Source organism: Ictalurus furcatus, chromosome 1, assembly GCF_023375685.1.
Source record: "Ictalurus furcatus strain D&B chromosome 1, Billie_1.0, whole genome shotgun sequence".
NCBI classification, from domain to species: domain Eukaryota; kingdom Metazoa; phylum Chordata; class Actinopteri; order Siluriformes; family Ictaluridae; genus Ictalurus; species Ictalurus furcatus.
In genome coordinates, this window is record NC_071255.1 from 11405890 (window position 1) to 11426714 (window position 20825).

At 37.0% G+C, this 20825-nt stretch overlaps 3 protein-coding genes across 4 annotated transcripts; 1 reads left to right on the top strand and 2 right to left on the bottom strand.

The window, feature by feature from the left end:
* Positions 1-98: 98 nt before the first annotated feature.
* tlr21 (toll-like receptor 21) lies at positions 99-7346 on the bottom strand. Its single transcript, XM_053625260.1, has 2 exons — positions 7134-7346; positions 99-3307 (listed from the first exon to the last, which is right to left on the bottom strand). Exon 2 carries the CDS (start codon positions 3153-3155, stop codon positions 195-197), a length of 2961 nt encoding a protein of 986 aa, XP_053481235.1. The 5' UTR covers positions 3156-3307; positions 7134-7346; the 3' UTR covers positions 99-194.
* Positions 7347-7368: 22 nt separating this feature from the next.
* cnfn (cornifelin) lies at positions 7369-9812 on the bottom strand. Of its 2 annotated transcripts, XM_053625314.1 has the most exons (4): positions 9495-9812; positions 9147-9272; positions 8183-8319; positions 7369-7681 (listed from the first exon to the last, which is right to left on the bottom strand). In XM_053625314.1, coding segments are annotated over exons 1-4 (354 nt in total). In that variant the 5' UTR covers positions 9496-9812; the 3' UTR covers positions 7369-7591. The 2 variants fall into 2 exon arrangements, with proteins under 2 accessions (XP_053481289.1, XP_053481280.1); XM_053625305.1 differs by having other exon boundaries at positions 9147-9812.
* A 4016-nt stretch (positions 9813-13828) lies between these two features.
* cxcr3.2 (chemokine (C-X-C motif) receptor 3, tandem duplicate 2) lies at positions 13829-18948 on the top strand. Its single transcript, XM_053625327.1, has 2 exons — positions 13829-14391; positions 16412-18948. Exons 1-2 carry the CDS (start codon positions 14371-14373, stop codon positions 17507-17509), a joined length of 1119 nt encoding a protein of 372 aa, XP_053481302.1. The 5' UTR covers positions 13829-14370; the 3' UTR covers positions 17510-18948.
* The last annotated feature ends 1877 nt before the right edge of the window (positions 18949-20825 follow it).

Below are 20825 nucleotides of genomic sequence, written 5' to 3' on the forward strand. Positions count from 1 at the left end.
CATTTCTTACAAAATATATTTTTTTTCTTTCTATTCATTGTTAATAAGTCTCATGCCAGCACAAGTTAATCATCACTTAAGGAAAATGTAATTAATAAAAAAAATTGGTACCATCTATTTTCAGTCTTATAAGCTTAATTTCTTTCATGATTTGTCAGTAGGAACAAGACTAGATATGAAGCATAAATCTGTTGTTAGGGTGTTGGGTAATATGGCCCATCATCCATTTGTTCCTGGTTCATGAAATATTCTCTTTCCTCTACTCTTGCATCATCTGTCTGCTGCCCATTCTGAACATTCTCCAACGTCTGTTCTTCGTCTTGGCTTCTACTGTTACTGCTCCTTAAAGCTCTCTTAAGCTGTGTCCAGAACAGCTCCTGTGCCTTGATGGGATCTGTGCAGTCCAGCCCTGGCCACTGTAGATAAGTCTTTTTCAACATAAACTTTCTCATACGGTGATAGGCAGAGAGCTGTCGCTCATGGATGTCCTCCAAAAAGACAAGTAAGAGCACGTCCTGCATCTCATCAAAAAGACGGTAGCTGGCCAGTTGGATCTCCAGGGAGCACCACTCACTGCAGAGGAAGTTTCGGCTGATCACACACACCGTCTTGCGGCTGTTATAAACCGCTGCCACAATGTTGTCGATTATGTTGCGGCCTGGTTCAAAGTCCCGGTGGTGGAGGCAAAGTCGGAACCCACTCCCTTCAAGGTTTGGGAGAAGCTGTTCCATCACCCATTCTTCATCTGCCGAGTTGTAAGAAATGAAAGCGTCGTACGTGCATTTCTCTTCTTCTTCCCGAAGACGACGCCACTGCTCGCCAAACCAAGAGCGGAAGACGTAGTAGCCATATTTAAATTTCCAGTAGAGCTTGACATAAAGTAGTGGAAGTAATGTTACTAACAATGTTACAATATAAGTGGAGGCAAACCAATACACTCCAAAATCCGAACATACATGAGTGTCAAAGTTGTAAAAGTTTGACCCTTTGACATCCGGACAGGTCAGGTTGTAAAGGTATATAAGCTGTACTCTCTGGTTGTTTTTTGTCCAATTCTGGAGCTCACTGTTGGGACAGTTACAACTGAGAGGAGTATTTCTAACATCTAGATACTGTAGATTAGTTAGATTTTCCAGCAAGTCAACATCCAAGGTCTGCATGGCATTGCGGTTAAGATGCAAAACTTTCAGTCCTGTGAGATTACCAAACACCTCTTTTGAGAATGAACCGATGCCCATGTTCTCAACTGTTAATGTCTCCAGCTTGTGAAGGTTTTTGAAAATTCCTGGCTTGAGTTGGGTCACTCCAACACATGAATCATCTAATGTTAAAAACGTTAAATTTTTTAGGTCGTCAAATGTGTCCGTGCTGAAATAAGAGATATGATTGTTGCGGAGGTAAAGACTTTTAAGGGAAGTGAGACCACGAAAAAATGCATGAGGTAATAAGGTTATACCATATGGCATTTGTCCATCTAACTTTAAGTCAGTCAGCTTACTTAGCGTTATAAATGGGGAGTATACATATTCTGTGATGTAATGGATGAAATTGCCTTGTAAATCTAGCACTTGCAGTGTGCGATGCAGTTTTCCAATCAGGTGACCATCAATTTCTGCTAGATGATTGCGGTCTAAGTAAAGATTATTCAAGCTGTCCAGCCCTTCAAATGCTAGGGGCATTAAATGTGTTATCTTGTTCCCACCTAGATCTAAAATGCTCAGCTTACTGAGAGAGTAGAAGGTGTTGTTGAATATGACAGAAATTTGGTTATTGCGTAGGTTAAGTGTCTGAAGACTGTGAAGGTTCTCAAAGCTCTCTTTATAGAGATCAGACAGAAGGTTGTTGTCCAGGCGAAGTGTAACAAGTTGTTTAAGTCCATTCAGTGCTTTTCGATCCAAGTAGGCAATTATGTTTATATTGAGTTGAAGAGTTGTCAGATTTGGTGTATGACTAAAGGCAAAGGAATTCACTTCAAGAATGCGATTGTAGCGGTAGCTCAGTTCTTTCAAGTGGGGAAATTTTGTGTGATTTTTGCAACTTATTAGACGTGTAAGGTGGTTGTGTTCAACTCTGAGTTTCGCAAGATGATTTTGTCTTTCAAGGAATTGCAAACAGCTTATGCTCTTCAGCTGATTGTATGAAAGGTCCAAAACATTAGTGATCGGGGGACAGTGAGATAATGTCTTATTATTCAGACCATTTAGGTCATTGCTCTGAAGGAGCATTTTTTCAATATGTTTATTTGGATAGTATGACAGTTGTTTGCACAATGAAACTAGCATTTGGGGCTCTCTTAATCCCAAACCTGAGAAGTCTACATGCCAAGGCATCACATTAGTATGATTAAGGAACATTATGATTGAAATGTTGGTGGAATGCAGACGCAGGTATTCCAAATTGCTCAGGTTCAGACCAAAGAAAGCCTGGGCTGTCAGAACTTTATTATAAGAGAGATCCAGCACTTGGACACTACTTAGAAAGTCATTCTGGCATTCCAGTGTGGTCAGCAAGTTATTACCGAGATAAAGTTGGGAAAGTGACTGTGGCAGGCTGGCTGAGTGTAGCAAAGTGATAAGTCTGTTGAAGGAAATGTCCAGTTTCTTCAGCCCTTTCAGATTTGATATGGAGTGCACCACTGCAGAGAAGTTCATTAACTGGTTCATACGTAGATCCAGAATCTCTAATTTGGACAAATTAGAAAATAAGTCAGAAGATATATTTGTCAATCTATTGTCAGCCAGGATCAAAGTTCTGAGGTTCTGGAGGTCACGGAAAATGGAAGAATTGAGATGAACCATGTCATTGCTGGACAAGTTCAATGTATGAAGATATTGTAGATTAGCAAAGGCATCATTGTCGATGTTCCTCATGTGATTGTTGTTTAGTTGCAGATCACTAAGCTTTGGCAGGTGACTGAAGCTTTGAGGAGGAATTTTGACAAGTTTGCAGTAAGAGATTGAAATGTTTGTTGCAGAATGTGGTATATCACTCACAATGGCAGTAACTGTTTGAGCTTGGCGTTTAGTGCATTTGAAGGTTGTATGGTTTGAGCCAGGACTTTCAATGCAATTCCTGAAACTGTAGCTCATGCTGAATTGAAACATTGAAGCAATTATTGAGACTGAGATCAATGCTTGGTTCCTGTAGGAGGCCATATTTCGTAGAGCTGTGTTTGTCCCAGTATGTTTTCAAAAACAAAACTTCAGGTCTTCATTCTGAGCTGTACCATTTAAAATTTTATAATATAGAAGATCTGGACTCTCTCAGCATTTAGGGTCAGCCACAGAACAAAGAGCAACTTTTCTGTCTGGAAAGAAAGTAGAAAAGAGCAACTGTTAATCAGTTTTTACTTTCAAAAATGTCCTTGACTGTTTCCTAATGGCCATACTTGATTTAAAAAAAAAGGGGGGGGGGGGATTATTAAAGATACCAATAATTAAAAAAAAATGTATAAAAACATTTTATTTCAACAGAGTGGGAGCACTCCTCTGTTATCTCCAGGTATAAGAGAGCAAGATCATCCAAAAGCATTTTTACAGTATGTACAGTACTGTGCAAAAGTTATAGGCACATGCATAGAAATGCTGTAGAGCAAAGATGCCTTCAAAATAATTAATTCCTATATTTAAAAAAAAAAAAAAAATACCATAAAGAGCAGTAAACCGTAGTAAATGAAATAAAGTCAATATTTGGTGTAACACAAAAAAAATAAAACTAAAAATAGTAGTCTCCGGTACAATTTAGTGCAGTTTTATAAGGAAATGAGCTGTGAGTTATACTGAGCATCTTGCAGAACCAGCCACGGTTCTTCTGGAAACTGTCGCACTCGCTTCTTATTTTTGCAGCAAAAGCCAACAGCCTTCATTGTGTTTTTTGTCTGAAAAGTGGTCTCTTATGTAATATGCTGCTTTCTTTACTGACATGCAAAATTCTTCCGTAATGTTTAATTATAATTATAAAATAAAAAATCTATAAGAAAGTTTGTACAAAAATAATAGTGTGCCTAAAACTTGTAAAACTTCTTTTGGAACCATGTGTGCATTCAGAGCGTTCTGTGGATCATGACTGCAGCTGATTAGCAGCTTCCTGTTCTTGGCAGAAGTAAAACCTGATGTAGTCTTCTGCTTTTTAGCCTTTCCACTTCAAGGTTTGACATGACGTGCATTCGTTGGATGTCACTGGATGTAAAGAGTGGTTACTTGAGTTATTGCAGCTATCCTGTCAGCTCGAACCTAACCTCTCTTCTGACCTCTCTCACCAACAGAGATGGGTAGAGTAGCCAAAAACAAGTACAAGTAAAACTATTTATAAAAACAATTACTCAAGTAACAGTAAAAATAATAATGTTAATAATTACTTGGGTAAGAATAATAAATAGAGATGCACTGATGTACCGTCCAATAATCGGTATAATTTTTCATGCGTTTATAAACATCCGATAATCAGGGCTGATTTATCCTGTCGATCAAAAGAGAGCTGCTCGCACTGAATTAAAGCAATAGTACACTGTTGAAAGGTTTAAATGAAGATGAGTATATATTGCACAGAAAAATATATTTTAGAGTAGTATATTTCATATCCAGTATTTTATTTGCATTTCCTTCAGAATTGTGGAATTAATTATTAATTTAAAAGAAGGCATAAAAGGCTGAACTATCAGTGTTGTTCATTGCTATCGGCCGATATCACTCTGAATAATCGGTTATCGGCATCGGCTGAGAAATTTAGTATCGGTGCATCTCTAGTAATAAAGTATCCAAGTATGAGAAGACTACTCAAGTAGCAAGTTTCTAGTTAGTTCGGATCTGATTAAAATGAAGGGAAAATCCTGAATCTCAAACTACATGGAGAACATGGAGAAGTCTGTCTGTTCTGTTTATGATATTAAACCTGAGTTCGAGATGAAGCAGTATATTCCAGTCCTGTGATGGGCACAATAACACACAACCTGCCATTTTCAACACAAAATCTCACACACACCACAAAAATCAAATGTTTTCCAAACAGTTGTCTGTCTTTATTTTCACAACACAAACTTGTCAATATCTGCATTTAAACAAGACAACAAAGAACAAAAGATCAAATTATGGAACAGAACAGTAGAGAAAGTGCGTGTAGAGTGAGAGAGAGAGTGTTTGTGTGTTAGCATGTTTGTGTGGGGGAAGGGGAAGAAGCACGCTCGCTTTTTTACCCTCTTCGGCCATGATCTTCCAGGACTGAGCCGGTAAATAAGTGAGCAGTTGCATTATACCACTGCAGTATATTGCAAGACTCACAACCTCATTATACATGATATAAAATAATTATTAAAACTACATATATTCATTAACATTTAACAGTAAAGCAATGCCAAATGTAGCGAAGCAGAAGTACACTTCTGTGATTAAAAATGAACTTGAGTAAGAGTATAAGTATGGCCAGTTAAACCTACTCTTAAAAGTATTTTTTTTTTTCAAAACGTTACTCAAGTAATGCACGTTACTACCCACCTCTACTCATCAACAAGGCGTTTCTAGGTGCAGAATTACTGTTCACTTTGGGTTTTTGTTTTTCGCACCATTCTGTGTAAACTCTAGAGACTGTTGTGTGTGAAAGTCCCAGATCAGCAGTTTCTGAAATAGTCAAACTACCTGTCTGGCACCAACAACCATGCCACAGTCAAAGTCACTGACATTTTTTCAGTGATGAACTACACCATGTGGTTACTCTGCTAGGGGCACCAGTATGAAATTGAAGATAATTGATTACTAGCATCTGTTTGCACAAAGAAGGCCACTCCAGATCAGCAAAAAAAAATTCCTTCCTCCACAGTAGTGTAAAAGAGGCCAATGACATCATGAACGCAGAATTATACAGAGGCATTTTGGATGCAATCTTGCAAGATAATATTCCCAAGCACACCAGGCACCTTTGAAAAGAATACTTTGCCAAAAAAAATATAATAATTAAGTCTTAGCAGGCCCCTCCCAGATCCCTGACTTAAGAAATAAATTAGCAGAAAAAAGTACTGAAAGTTTTGTTAATTGAAACTTTGAGGAAGCTGGTTGATTTCATGCTCATACACTGGCAAAATAAACATTGTTGAAATTGAAATTGTGGCTTTAATGAAGCCACTATTAAGTGTCCACTATTTAGCAGCTTCAGCTAATGATCACATCAATCATAAGAATGGATCATCTAAGGGATTTTGATCATGGCATGATTGTTGGTGCTAGATGGGCTGTTTTGAGTATTCCTATAACTGCTGATCTCCTGGGATTTTCATGTACAACAGTCTCTAGAGTTTACACAGAATGATTCAATAAAGAAGCGGCAGTTCTGCAGATGGAAATGCCTTGTTGGTGAGAGAGCTTATTTGAGAATGGACAGACTAAAGGCTACAGTATCTCTGATAATCACTCTATACAATTGTGGTGAGCAAAAAAGCATCTCAGAATGCACAACACTTTTAACCCTGAGATGGATGAGCTACAATAACAGGAGACCATATTGAGTTCCACTTCTGTCAGCCAAGAACAGAAACCTGACGCTGCAGTGGGCACAGGCTCACCAACACTGGACAGAAAAAAAGAAAAATGTGGCCTGGTCTGATAAATCTGGATTTCTGATGAGACAGACAGATGGTAGGGCCAGAATTTGGCACCAACAGCATGAATCCATGGACCCAACCTTGTGTCAACAGTCCAGGCTGGTGGAGGTGATGTAATGGTGTGGGAAATGTTTTCTTGGCATACTCATCAATCATCGCTCAGACACCACAACCTATTTGAGTAATGTTGCTGGCCATGTGCATCCCTTCATGGCCACAAGTTACCTTTTTTTCTAAAGACATGAGTATACCTCTAATAGGTTGTTTTTAAAGTTTAATTAAAATGTGTGAACATACAATATTTGTGCATTCTCAACGCTGGATTTTTACTCCAGATACTTAATAATAAACAACATATTTATTTACAGAAAGCTGAAGTTTAAAAAATTGTTTCAGCGTAAAAACTATCAGGTACTTAAAAGTGAATTATGTTGACATGATTGCAGTGATAAAATGAAAAGCATTTAAAATGTCTCTCACTGCTTGAATACATTTACTGTCTAATTTAGTAAAAATATTCGCATATTATATTTGTACAACTTACCTTTTTCAGATGCTGCTGCATAAATCTTTGAGAAGTGAAAAGGGCTCTGTCTGTTTGTCTGTTTTAGCCTTACTGACTCTCTCTGTCCCTCACCTTCTCTTTTCTTCAGGAAAAGACCAAAATTCATTTCAGCAGAATAGAAAGAGGAAGTCAAATGAACGTAAAGATGTGAAACGTGGAAACTCAAAGTTTTTGCACTGTGATTGAAGCACACTCAAAGCACTGACAAAAAGACTCAAAAACAAATATTTTATTGAAATGGCTAGTCACCATTTATCTATAATAATAATAATAATAATAATAATAATATGATTATTATTATTGCATTGCCTAAAAATAATATTGTACAAGGCAGTCTACAATAAAGCACTTCTATTACTAGTTATTATTTATCCATAAATTAATATGCAGAAGAGGAAATTTTGTAATCAAGAAGCCACCAGGCCCTTTTGGATTCCTCAGCCCCTCATTTTCTGTTCCCGAGCCATCTGGCAGAGACCACATAACGTGCAGCAGGTCATAACCAACCAGTCATCACAGATAGACCCCTGCGTAAACATGTACAGCCATTCACATACTGGATATACTATTGTACTGCATATACTATTGTATTACTCTGTGTTAGATACCATTCAAAGTTGACTGTACCATAGCAATCACAAAATATTGTATGTGTGTCATGTTAAGTAAATTATAGAACATATTTAGTCATTTAATTTAATGTGCATAGGATTTAATTCAATATGTATGTACAAATATGCGCTTTCAAATATTCTACATCATAACCATTTTATTGTGAATTGAGATTTTTTGTCATTTGATAAAATTGAAGAAATTCTAACCCGTTACCTTTTGGATAAATTACTTGTCTTTTTTTATTATTCAATTACTTGTGCATTACTTGCACACAATGAAATATAAAATTATCATAACAATAGGAACAATACTCTAAAGGACAAAATAAAAGACGCATGTTTTTTTGGTTTTCTGCTCGATAACTTTTATAGTGTTAAAAGAAAGTGAGCCTGTCCTATTATAGACAAACTTACATTGATCTGGAATTTGTCACGAATGCTGGTTCTTAAAGCAATCATTGATCCAGGCAGAAAGGGTAGGCAGCAGCTCTCACCATGATCCTGTGCCACCTTACAACCCAGGATGCAGGGGATAAACGTGCCACAGAGGCCTGTGGAGAGCCAGACACACAGAGTGGCCATTCTTTTATAAAGAAGGACTATTCACCTTGAAATTCTGGTCTCCTTAAATTCTGATCATATACTGTATTACAGTAATAATAAACTCAGCACAGAAGAAGCATACTGAACAAACACTATGTTCCACTGTATACATTCTATTATATCTGAATTGGCCATTGGTTTTGGTTAAACAGAATTTGCTTGCAGCTGAAGGTCAACTCTCCCAAAAAAAAAAGCAAAGATTCCTGGTTACATCTGTTCTAAAATTTAAAAGCAGGCAAAAAATAAAACATAATGGTGTAAGAAAGTCTTTTACCAATTACCAATCACACATTCACCAGATATAAGTCAGGACAGAGTTTCCACAATTCCATAAAACAGGATTTGTGTTTAGAGATGTTGCCCAACATTACCCCTAGTACTACTACCACTAACATTCATAATAATTCATCTTCAGTAAGCTCTCTTTCCAAGTCAGGGTTGCGTTGGATCCAAAGTCTATCCCAGGAAAACTGGGTGTGAGGTGGGAATACACCCTGGCTGGGATGCCAGTGTAACACAGGGCACCATGCACAAACACATTCACTCCTATGGGCAATTTAGAATAGCCAGTCTACCAATTGTCATGTTTTTGGGAGGTGGGAGGAATCCAGACAACCTAGAGGAAACCCACACAGACACAACATGTGAAACTCTGTGCATCCACACAGTAACCTGAGCTGAGAATCAAACCAGGGACTACCCACTGAACCACCATGCTGCCTACTAATAATACTAATATGATTATGAATAAAAACACAGATATACATCCACTTACAGATGCCACAGTCATCACAGCAGTCACAGAGATTGGAGCTCCAGTCAGAGGAACCCGTGGAGACAGTATAACTGGTGACTGTCACCTGAGGCTGTGTGTTGATCACTTCAGTTTGATATGTCATCACTGCCACAAACACACATAACATATAAACATTCTAATGTCTAAAATGGTATGGTACCTACTAGGCTTCAATATTTAGACATGATAGTTGTATTTAAGAGATATACCATATGCATAACACTTAAACCAGTGCCTAAGTATCTGATAAATGTTAAAATCCCTTCTGGTGTACCTAAAACCTTCAAAATATCCTCTAAAATATTTTTGCTATATTAGAAAACTTACTCTTGGTCCGTGGCAGGTTGTAGATCTTGGCGAATGTGGGAGCTCACGGTCAGCAGCGCAAATGGGAGGACAAAAGAAATCCTTACCGTTTATACTTATTATGATGTCATAGCCTTCTCCTCAGTGCTAAGGCAACCTGCTGCCCTGATAAGAAGTATAGGGTGGGCAGCTCACCTGCCATGCTATACAAAATGGTGTTTGATTTTGGGGCGAGTTAGGTTTCTGTTTATTTTCCATTACACACCCTTATCTACTATTCATGAATATTGTATGCATGTGTAGAACTTTTTTTGTGTGTTTATGTGTGCATATGGAGGTGGTCTTCCCACAAAAGGGTGGAGGAACTCAAAATTCTTGATATTTTTTTGATTGATGCAGTTTCTGTAACCTATGCCACACTTTTACAAACAGTGCCTTCTCCAATTCTCTATATGAAATTAAACTGAATCTACATATAATGCTTACTTTTCTGTCCATAAAGACAAATGTTTCATAGTATATTATATATATGAAAACTGAATTTATGCGCTTGTATAATTTTAGGTCATTGTATATGTTTTTTTTTATGTTCCCAGGTGTTACTTGTCACTTTCTTTATTGAAACTGTATCATAACAAAATACAGTATTCATACAGTAGTTCTACAAAATTTGTCTTTATAAATATATTTTTTTTTTCACTGTATTTTTTGGTTAGAACTGGTATCACACTCAGCTAATGCTTTAACGTGCTAAGCTGTGTAAGGACTAACTCTTAATTTTTCTTTATCTTTTTGCCATTTTATTATGACAGTCTGCATGTTCACTACACGTTCCAACCTGTTAGACAGAATACACAAGATTTCTGTGGAATGTTTTAAAGTATGATCACTGTCAACCATTATTGCACCAAGTAGATTGGTAATATAGGGTCAGGTTAAGTGCATGCACAATAATGGCTAAACACATTTTCGAAATACCTCAAGGTCTAAAACAGAACATGAAAGGAATGACCCATATTGCGACAATACTGAACAATAGGGCTTTGTTTAAAGTACAAAATTAAAGTCCAATGTGATCCTTTTATGTTGGAGGTGCAAAAAAAGAGCACATGGACAAAATGAGAATGAGAGTAAGCTTTGTTTAAAAGAGTAATAAGAAAGGCTTATCAGAAAAATGAATCTGTGGATGTGTTTGACTTTACTATTTACTCACCAAGGCATGTCACTGAATGTTCACTCAGGATATCAGGCAGTAATGTTTTCTTTCCTACTCTGAATGCAGTAATGGCCCTGGGAAGTAACGTTCTATAGCATATCTCACCACACCATTTTATAACTATGAAATGCTTTTATTCTTATAAAAGGACTTAAGAGATGTTTAAATAGTGCACTGAGAGGAAGGTCTATTTTATTTTCATTGAGACCACACCAAAAACATAAGGCTATGTCCAGAGACAAAACACAACAGTTTCTGACTATTATACATAATAATGTCATTACCAGTTTCTGAGGAAATCAGGCTGAGGAATCTGTTCTGCTCTCACATCCCATATGCAGCAGATGCTCATTTCTTGATTTGAAAATACTTTCAACTGTATTAAAAAAAAGAGTTATTTTTCGACATGGTAAGCCTTTCCAACACTACTGCTAAATCCCCACACTCTGAATCACAGGTCTTATTATTTAGGTCTGCGTACATACGTATTTTGCTGGGGGTAATATGGTGGCTCAGTGGTTAGCATGGTTGCTTCGCACCTCCAGGGTTGGGGGTTTCGATTCCCACCTCTGCCCTGTGTGCGCAGAGTTTACGTGTTCTCTTCATTCTTCACCGGTCTCCTCCCCTAGTCCAAAGACATGCATTATAGGCACCTTTAAATTGTCTGTAGTGTGTCAGTGGGTGTGTGATTGTGCCCTGCAATGGGTTGGCACCCCATCCAGCATGTCCACCACCTTGTGACCCGAGTCCCCTGGGATAGGCTCCAGGCTCCCCGCGACCCTGTGTAGGATAAGTGGTACAGAAAATGGATGGATGATCATATTTAGCTTTTTCTTGAACTTCTTTTTTGCCCCTTCCTAAAGTTATAGTTATTAACCTGACAATTATACAACAAAAATTATAATAATTAATTTTTTTAACCACCAGTTAATTTTATATGATATCCCATAATATGATAATATCAACAAAATGGCATGTTTCAGGATTAGCTTGTCCATAACTAATAAACCAACCAGTCACTAGACCACAAATTTTGCATTAAGCACTTGTACAACGTGCTACTGGAACACCATGTGCTAATACAAGTATTACACACTTCTGACTGAACTAAATCTGCATCTAAAATACATATATTTTATATGAGTAAAGCAACAGTGCTACTCTGTGCTAAATGAGGTCACTACAGAAAAGAAACCTTAAAATTAAGAAATTGCATGGGCACATTACACTTGATTTTAAATAAATTTTAAATGATTTTGAGCATTTAAATTATACAACCATATAGTGATTAGGAAAGACTTATTCAAATACAGTGCTGTGAAAAAGTATTTGCCCTGATTTCTTCCGTTTTGTGTACAGTACTGTGCAAAAGTCTTAGGAACCCCATTTTTTTAGTACAAAAGTTGTTATAGATTTTTTTTTAATGACTTCTACATTACCGAGTCAGTGCAAAAACATTTTAGATTTCCAAACATTAGTTTTCCAGCACAAAATGAAATGTTACAGAAAAATGTGTGTATGTCTGTAAAGAAAGCAGCATATTATGTGGTAAGAGACACTTTTCAGAAAAAAAAAACACCATGAAGGCTGCTGGATTTTGCTGCAAAAATAAGAAGCAAGTGCGACAGCCAATGTCTCCAGAAGTCTCTGTGGCTGGTTCTGTAATATTTGGTATGACGACCCTTTGCTTTAAAAAAAAAAGAAAGAAAGAAAGAAAAAAGTAGTCCCAGGTAGAATTAGTGTAGTTTATTGTAACTGGGCCTGTGTGAAAATGCATTTGCCCCCATAGTTACTAATTCCATAAATCTATGAAACTGCATTCATAATGGGGTTCAGCTGGACTAGACACAACCAGGCCCGATTACTGCAAACCCTGTTCAATCAAATCAAGACTTAAATAGAATGTTTTCAACAGCATGAATTTGATTAAAAGGTCTTAGTCAGTAACGCTCTATGCCAAAATTGAAAGAAATTCCAGAAATGATGAGGAAGACGGTGATTGAAATACATCAGTCTATAGGAAGGGTTACAACATCATGCCTACAGTCAAGCATGGTGGTGGAAGTGTGATGGTGTGGGGATGCTTTTCGGCTTCAGGGCCTGGGCAACTTGCAATAATTAAGAGAAACATTAATTCTGCTCTCTACCAGAAAATACTAAAGGAGAATGTCCGGTCTTCAATCCGTAAATTGAAATTCAAGCGCAAGTGGATTATGCAGCAAGACAATGATCCAAAGTACAGGAGTAAGTCCACCTCTGAATGGTTCAATAAATGCAAAATTAAAGTTTTGGAGTGACCTAGTCAAAGTCCTGACTTGAACCAAATGAGAGCAGGACCTTAAACAGGCAGTTCATGCTCGAAAACCCTCCAGTGTGGCTGAAATAAAGCATTTCTGCAAAGAAGAGTGGACCAAAATTCTACCACAGTGCCACGAAAGACTGATCTCCAGCATTAAGTTTAAGGGGGCATTTAGTTTTTCACGTGGGTGATAGGTGTTGGATAACTTTTTTTGCTTGAGCAAAAAAAAATTATAATAAAAACTGTAATGTGTGTTTACTCAGATTGCCTGTGTTTTATGTTGTATTTAGTTTGAAGATCTTTAGTATGAGATATACACAAAAACAGAAGGATTCAGGATGGGGGCAACTACTTTCCACAGCACTGTGTCAACTGATAAGACATTTGTAATCTCCAAAGCAAATACAAATTAGGAGAAATGACAGTGCTATTACATAACAGCCTGAATATTAAATGGCTTACCAGACATGATGGTCAGACAGTTGTTGTAAACGTGCAGCTACGGTTGAGCAATTTATTAAACCATTCTTTTGCTGTCCACATCTTTTTCACTTCCTCTGTCCGTGGTTATTCCTAGCAATTCTGACGGCAATAGTCAGTGAAAAGGTCTCATACAACTTCTTTTTACAGTTTATAAATGCTTGTAATCATTTTCCCTTTCATTTGATTTAATGACTTTACCACATCAATATGTCAGTCATCCATCATTCATTTCTCTGCCACTTTCTAAAAGGTTTTATAAAGTAAAGAAAATCTATCTATCTGTCTTTCTGTCCATCCATTTTAGTCTTATTTTACCCTATTTTCTCACTATTTGGCAATTCAACAAGGTGAGGGAGGGTGAAGGCTGGTAGGTGCTTCCTCTGAAGCACATGAAGCTACTGCATCTTTTTTTGCCGTACATGCTACATTACAGGGCATCTGAGCACTGGCTGTCCCTTTCTACGTATATGATCTCACAGATGCCCACAACTGCATAGTGTTGCTGTGATTGATAGGTGAGAGAGAGAGCGTAATGTCATCCCTCCCACACAGCGCACAGGGCTAATACTGCTGCCCTTCTTTCTTTCTTACTTTCTTACTTTCTTTCTTTCTTTCTATCTGTTGTTGTTGTTTTTGTTGTTTTTGTTGTTTTGCCACAGCATTTCTCTTTGTGTTTTTGTAATTTTTTTCCTTACAAATGTGTGTGACAAAACCAGGGGCCACTTCCCTTTGTAATGTTTTTGCATTTCGTAAGGATTCTGCTACTGTAATCCCCACTTCCTTTTTCTCTCTCCATCACTCTTCATCTCACTGTGTAATATGTGCTGAACAGACAGAAAGACAGGAGAGACAGTGAGACCACAATTGGCACTGTTGAATGTCCAGTCTTCTTGGTGATAATGGCAGCTACTGCAGACTATGTAAGTTCGTTTGAGAAACCCTTACTTGTCAGTACTTGACATAAATGTATGCATTTTTATTAGGTTAAAGTGATAGTTTTCTATGATGCATGGTGACATTCATTGGTACTTGGATAGTCTATGAATTGTAAACCTCTTAAATCTCAAACACATGATCTTAAGCTATATTATTTTCTTATGTATGTTATGTATTTTGACCATTTCTGCATTGAAACAAAACTAAAGTTGCTTTACTAGAAACTTTACTGGGAGGGGGCACTTATTTCATTCACACAGGCTTATTTCATTCATATGCTGTCAAAACACAACTTGTGTGTCTCTGTTACACTAGGGACAAAACACCAAATCATCATGCCTAATCAATATATAGTTTTAGAGGCTAGGCAGTGGTGGGAGGTTTGGTGGTATAAATGAGGAACTGGAGAAAACAGTGGCTATTAAACCTTGGGTAAAGGCAACTGATGTATTTGTCTTAAGTTTACAAAACTGATGTTTCTGTCATTGACTGGAGTGTGAGGCTTTTCAGTATAAGTGACTGGTATACTTTTCCAGTATTGAAACTTATTTATTATAAACTTTATTATTATTATAAACCTGAGTTAGGAGTCATTGCGTAAATAACCTTTAATAGCCTGATGAAATCTGACTTAATCTGAATTCACACTGCTTCATCTGACTTCACACTGTTTGTTTGTTTTTAAACTTTGTTTCTGGGTTGTCCTATTTATTATTTCTGACCCATATGAAGAATTTGATTAGGTTTAAAGGTGAATTAAATTAGGATAATAAGTACTAGTAATCTCTTTTTTCTGGAATATGTGTATGGAATGATTGCCCTACATTTATATTACAGAATTTCTGCAAAGATTATATTTTAATATAATCTTTATATTTAAAAATGTGATTTTCTCGTAAGGTCAAAATATCTGTTGTACTGCTTGTGATGCAGACACAGAGTACAAATGCAGAGCAGTGAAATGAAAGTGAGCTGCATAGAGAGCTTATAAACACAGAGAAAGATACAGCTGAATGAGTACATACATGCATACAATCAGTGCAAACTGTACATATATAAATACCAACCAAGCATCTGGTGAGAAAGTGATTGGGTAATCAACAAAATTATGTAAGACATTCCCCTAGTATCAAATATGACAAAGAAAACCATCCCCCTTATACATCTGGAATTCCCTTTACACCCCCTTTGGATTCAGGTTGTTATTGTACTGTATATCATTAAAAATGTTTACTAGCAATAACGTTCAAGGAATGGCATCACAAACACTACATAAAATAGACTGTTCCTAGATTATTGTTTTAGTTGACTGGCTAGTTAGATACGTATCTAAGTAGTTAACAGGGTTTTTGGATTTTATTGTAGCAATGGTTTTAAAGCCTGCTAAGACAAGCATTATTTTTTAGATTTCTTTTTCTTGTGAAATTGGCATCAAAGCATTTCCAGAGCGGTTTGTGGAAAATAATTGTTGTTAATGCATTTTCAGTTTAGGTTTAGGAGTTTAGGTTATCTCCAGAGAACTTTGGGGGAAAACCCCTTGCCAAGATACTAAGATTTGTCCCGGGCAATAATAATAATAATAATAATAATAATAATAATAATAATAATAATAAATATAGCTATGCCTATATTTATTATATAGGCATAGCCTATAGTCTAGTTTTGTTTGAATCCACTATCCTGTGTTTTTTTAGCACTGTCTGTAAGAAACATATCTCACTATAAAGCAAATTGTTGTTGTTGTTTTACTGAAGCTACTGTCTTATCTTGTTCGAGTTGCCCTTCATTTAGCAGTGCAATTTAATAAAAGCCACAAAATATTAAATATTTAGGTTACCTGATCATTTAATGTAAACATTTAGTTTACAGTTAACAATGTTATTGTTATGGGGCACATTAATATATGACCTAGGCATGTGAACAGTATGTGGCCTACATTGTCAACTGTACTCTAGTTCATGATTCATCATTCACAAGGTTAACCTTCATGTGTTTGTCCCTTAGAATTACCCGATGAGTTCAGATTATGACTATAATGAAACACATGCACATGAATCAGTCTGCGATCTGGAAACGACATGGGAATTCTCTCGTCTGTTTGCCCCTATAGCCTACATTGTGGTCTTCATCCTGGCTGTACTGGGTAACGTGCTAGTGCTGCTTGTAATCCGCCGCTATCGTCAGTCCCACCACAGCCCCTGCGCCTTCTCACTGACTGACACGTTCCTGCTCCACCTGGCCATCTCCGACCTTCTGCTAGCCTTGACTCTGCCCTTCTTTGCAGCCCAGTGGATCAGTGGATGGGTGTTCACCATAGGCATATGTAAGGTGGCAGGTGCACTCTTTTCACTGAATGTCTACTGCGGCGTGCTCTTCCTTGCCTGCATCAGCTTTGATCGCTACTTGGCCATAGTCCACGCAGTCCACACCAGCTGGAGGCGCAATACATGTCTGGCTCAGTTAGCCTGTGCACTGATCTGGATCTGCTGCACCGGTCTTGCTGCCGTTGACATCCATTTCCGAAATGTGGTGGTGCTACCTGGCTTTGGTAAGCTAGTTTGCATTTTAGACTTCAACGTGGCAAGTTCTGAACAATGGCAGCTTAGTCTGCAGCTTGTCAGCCTGCTGCTAGGCTTTGGCCTCCCATTACTGGTAATGCTCTACTGCTACTTACGCATTTTCTATGCATTGTGCCACACAAGCACACGCAGGCAGAAGCGACGCTCCCTCAGGCTCATCATCTCTCTAGTGGTCGTGTTTGTGCTTTGCTGGGCACCATACAACATCTTGAAGATGGTTGACAGCCTGAGGTTAATGGAAATAGTGAACCCCAGCTGCACGCTGAACTACATGCTGGATATCAGCATCTTGGTGACAGAGAGCGTGGGACTGTCTCACAGTGCCCTCAACCCACTGCTATATGGCTTTGTGGGTGTCAAATTCCGCCATGAGCTTCTCCAGATGTTCAAGGCAGCTCTGAGGTTTGCTACATGCTTCAGGATGACCAAATGGGTGCAGGGTCAAGGAATGAGTCGCAGGACAACAGGTTCCTTCAGCTCTGTGGACAGCGAGAATACCTCCTACTTCTCAGTTGTGGCATAAGTAAAGTGATTACTGGAGATTTTCTGTTTGTTTGTTTGTTTGTTTTCATTTTATTTGAGAGAAATTTTTTTACATATTGTTTGTAACACAAAAAATATTTTTGTAATCCAAATATTATATTGTTATATAAACAAGTTTTGCATTTGCCACATTTTTTTATTAACTTTTCTTCCTTCTTTATCATTTTAATAAAGGAGATATAGTTCATGTTTTATTGATAGTTGAATTTGCATAAATGCAACTGCTAAAAGAAAATGACTGTCTTAAGAAGAAAGGGAAACTATTTTTAGACTCTCGTTTTGATTTACTCTCTTCCACACCATATTAACATTTTGTTTTGGATGATAGAATCCCAAATAACTTTAACTTTATTAATGCACCAGTTGAAATGAGTTTGAAATATGGGTGCTAATGGTATTTTCCTCTCAACTTTTTTGAAATTTGTAAAAACAGTCTAGTGTTAATTTCTTGTCATGATATACAGTAGTATACATCATATACTATACTCTACTGATTATGTTTCTGTGGCTTTCCTTCATATATATATTTTTTTTCCTGCATTGAAATAGATGTATTTTAGAGCTGTTGTCAACAATTTTCACTACAGGAAGTCAAGACATGTTGACCTGTAGATCTTAGATAATGTTTATTCAGAAGAACAAGTTAGATGTATTACTTTTGCAGGTAAAGCACAGCAATAAGCTTTAGGGTGTAGATATCTTTTTTATTTTGCATAAAATTAAAAAAAAACTTTTTTTTAAATGAAAAAAAAAACATTCTTAGCTCACATTTAATTAATCATGATTACATTCTAATTGGTTATTAGAGAAAGCTTTGTGATTTTATTAGCTCAGAAACCAGTTATTCTGCCCAATAAAGCAAATAAATCATATTTATTTGGGTTGCAAGTTATGTAGTGGACTGGCTGGGCACTGCTTGTGTGGAGTGTCTGTGCATGTTCTCCCCATCTCTCCCCGGGTTTTTTCTAGGTTCTCTGGTTTCCTCCAGCTGCCCAAAAACAGGTCGGTAGATGGATCAGCTATGCCCCTAAGTGCTGCCTCACATTCAGTGTTCCCAGGATAATCTCTGGATCCACTGCAACCCTGAACAGGATAAAGTGGTTACTGGAAACGAATTAATCACTGAATGGACAGGACAACAATCTGAAGCATATACTTCTAAGCTATGCAACAACTATTTGGTAAATAAACAATGAGCCAGAGTGCTGTCACTGATAGATTGGTTGGTACAACAGAGAGAGATAGTTTGTATATATTGTAACCTTAGTTTTGACAGGTATAGGTCAAAGGTCAAAAAGATACACATTCTAACTCTCTATATCTAGATCAAAGGTCATGATCATAAAAATATTTATAGTTATGTTAAATCTGGATCACATACATTCGTGACACAAACGTTACCATACATGGTACGGCCATGTGTTTTCCACCCCACACACGTTGCACACATGTTCTTTCTAACACTCTGTGGTAGGTCATAAAAAAATATATAGTTATGTTAAATCTGGATCACATCCATTCGTGACCATACCTGGTACGGCTATATGTTTTCCACCCCACACACGTTGCACACATGGTCTTTCTAACACTCTGTGGTAGGTCATAAAAATATATATAGTTATGTTAAATCTGGATCACATCCATTCGTTACCATACATGGTACGGCCATGTGTTTTCCACCCCACACACGTTGCACACATGTTCTTTCTAACACTCTGTGGTAGGTCATAAAAATATATATAGTTATGTTAAATCTGGATCACATCCATTCGTGACCATACCTGGTACGGCCATGTGTTTTCCACCCCACACACGTTGCACACATGTTCTTTCTAACACTCTGTGGTAGGTCATAAAAATATATATAGTTATGTTAAATCTGGATCACATACATTCGTGACACAAATGTTACCATACCTGGTACGGCCATGTGTATTCCACCCACACACGTTGCACACATGTTCTTTCTAACACTCTGAGGTAGGTCATAAAAATATATATAGTTATGTTAAATCGGGTTCCCATCTATTCCTGACACAAACGTTACTAGTTATGTTAAATCGGGATCCCATCCATTCCTGACACAAATGTTACTATACATGGAATGGCCATGTGTATTACACACAGACATCCAAACAAAAATATGACACACACAAACACACTTTATTTTCACATTATTTAAAAGGAATTTAAGTGTTATGTACTAAATTACCATAATTATGAACACAAGTTGTTAAGTTGACAATCATTTTTAAAATTACGTTTCTCCATTTAGATTGTCTGCAGTAGAATGCAGTCTTTTAAACCAGGAAAAATGACTGCCTTTAAGTTTTATAACAATAGTAAGTAAAATCCAGTGTGATTTACATTACAAATCTCATACGTAACATCTCTGCAGGATTTATAGACGTTAAAGCACTGAATGAAATGAGCAATATAGACAAAAAAGAAACACTCTGTGTCTACTACTTTTATCTCTCTCATAGAACTAGCCACAGTCCAAAGGCTGTGGAGCTAGAAGGCTACGTGTGCGAATGACAAAAGATTTTAAAAAATAAAATAAAAAATGTATCAATACATGAAATTAGATTACACAATGTAGTTGAGGTTTACATGAATAAGCAGAAATGTAATCATGCTTATCTTTCCTATAGCACAAATGAAAAGCCCTCTCTAGATGAGCAGATTTGTCAAATGAAACTTTTTCCTTCTTATCCACTGCTATGGTAAACTAAAGAGTAGATATTCTAATTACACTGCTAAATATGACTAGCATTAGCTACGTGTAGTAGTGCAAAATAGTCCATCAAATGTATTAGCAGGTGTAGCCAATACACGAGTCCACTATTGGTCATATCACTATTGAGAACATGCCCCAAATTCATTGCTTTAGTAGAATTTAATTGTAAGTGAAATGATACTCACATTGTAATGTCCTTAGTATTTGTTCAGTCTACAGGATCTCTAACACTCTGTTAAATGAATAAATGTAAATGTACTACAACGTAAATTTTGTTTTGAATCAATTAATGCAGAAATTACACACAATATTAAGTTGATGTAATTATCAACATTATTATGTCAACACAACTCATCAAAATAATGTGTACAACTTTAAATATTTAATTAATTCAATAAATTAGAATTTTTATCTTGCAACCACACATTAAATTTAGATTGTGGGGGTTTGTTTTGTATAGCTCCGCTGTTAGAAAATACATGATGGTTGAATGTGAACATAAATGAGCAGAATGTAAGCTTGTGAAATAAATTAAACTTTACTGATTGCACTTTTG

Excerpts from the sequence above, each read along its gene's own strand:
- tlr21 (XM_053625260.1), bottom strand. The coding sequence starts at position 3,155 with ATGGCCTCCTACAGGAACCAAGCATTGATCTCAGTCTCAATAATTGCT.
- cnfn (XM_053625305.1), bottom strand. The coding sequence starts at position 9,294 with ATGTTATGTGTGTTTGTGGCAGTGATGACATATCAAACTGAAGTGATC. Across the intron at positions 8,320-9,146 it reads CTGTGATGACTGTGGCATCT|GCCTCTGTGGCACGTTTATC; the intron begins GTAAGTGGATGT and ends GGCTCTCCACAG. Across the intron at positions 7,682-8,182 it reads GTGACAAATTCCAGATCAAT|GGGTCTATCTGTGATGACTG; the intron begins GTAAGTTTGTCT and ends ATGTTTACGCAG.
- cxcr3.2 (XM_053625327.1), top strand. The coding sequence starts at position 14,371 with ATGGCAGCTACTGCAGACTAT. Across the intron at positions 14,392-16,411 it reads TGGCAGCTACTGCAGACTAT|AATTACCCGATGAGTTCAGA; the intron begins GTAAGTTCGTTT and ends TTTGTCCCTTAG.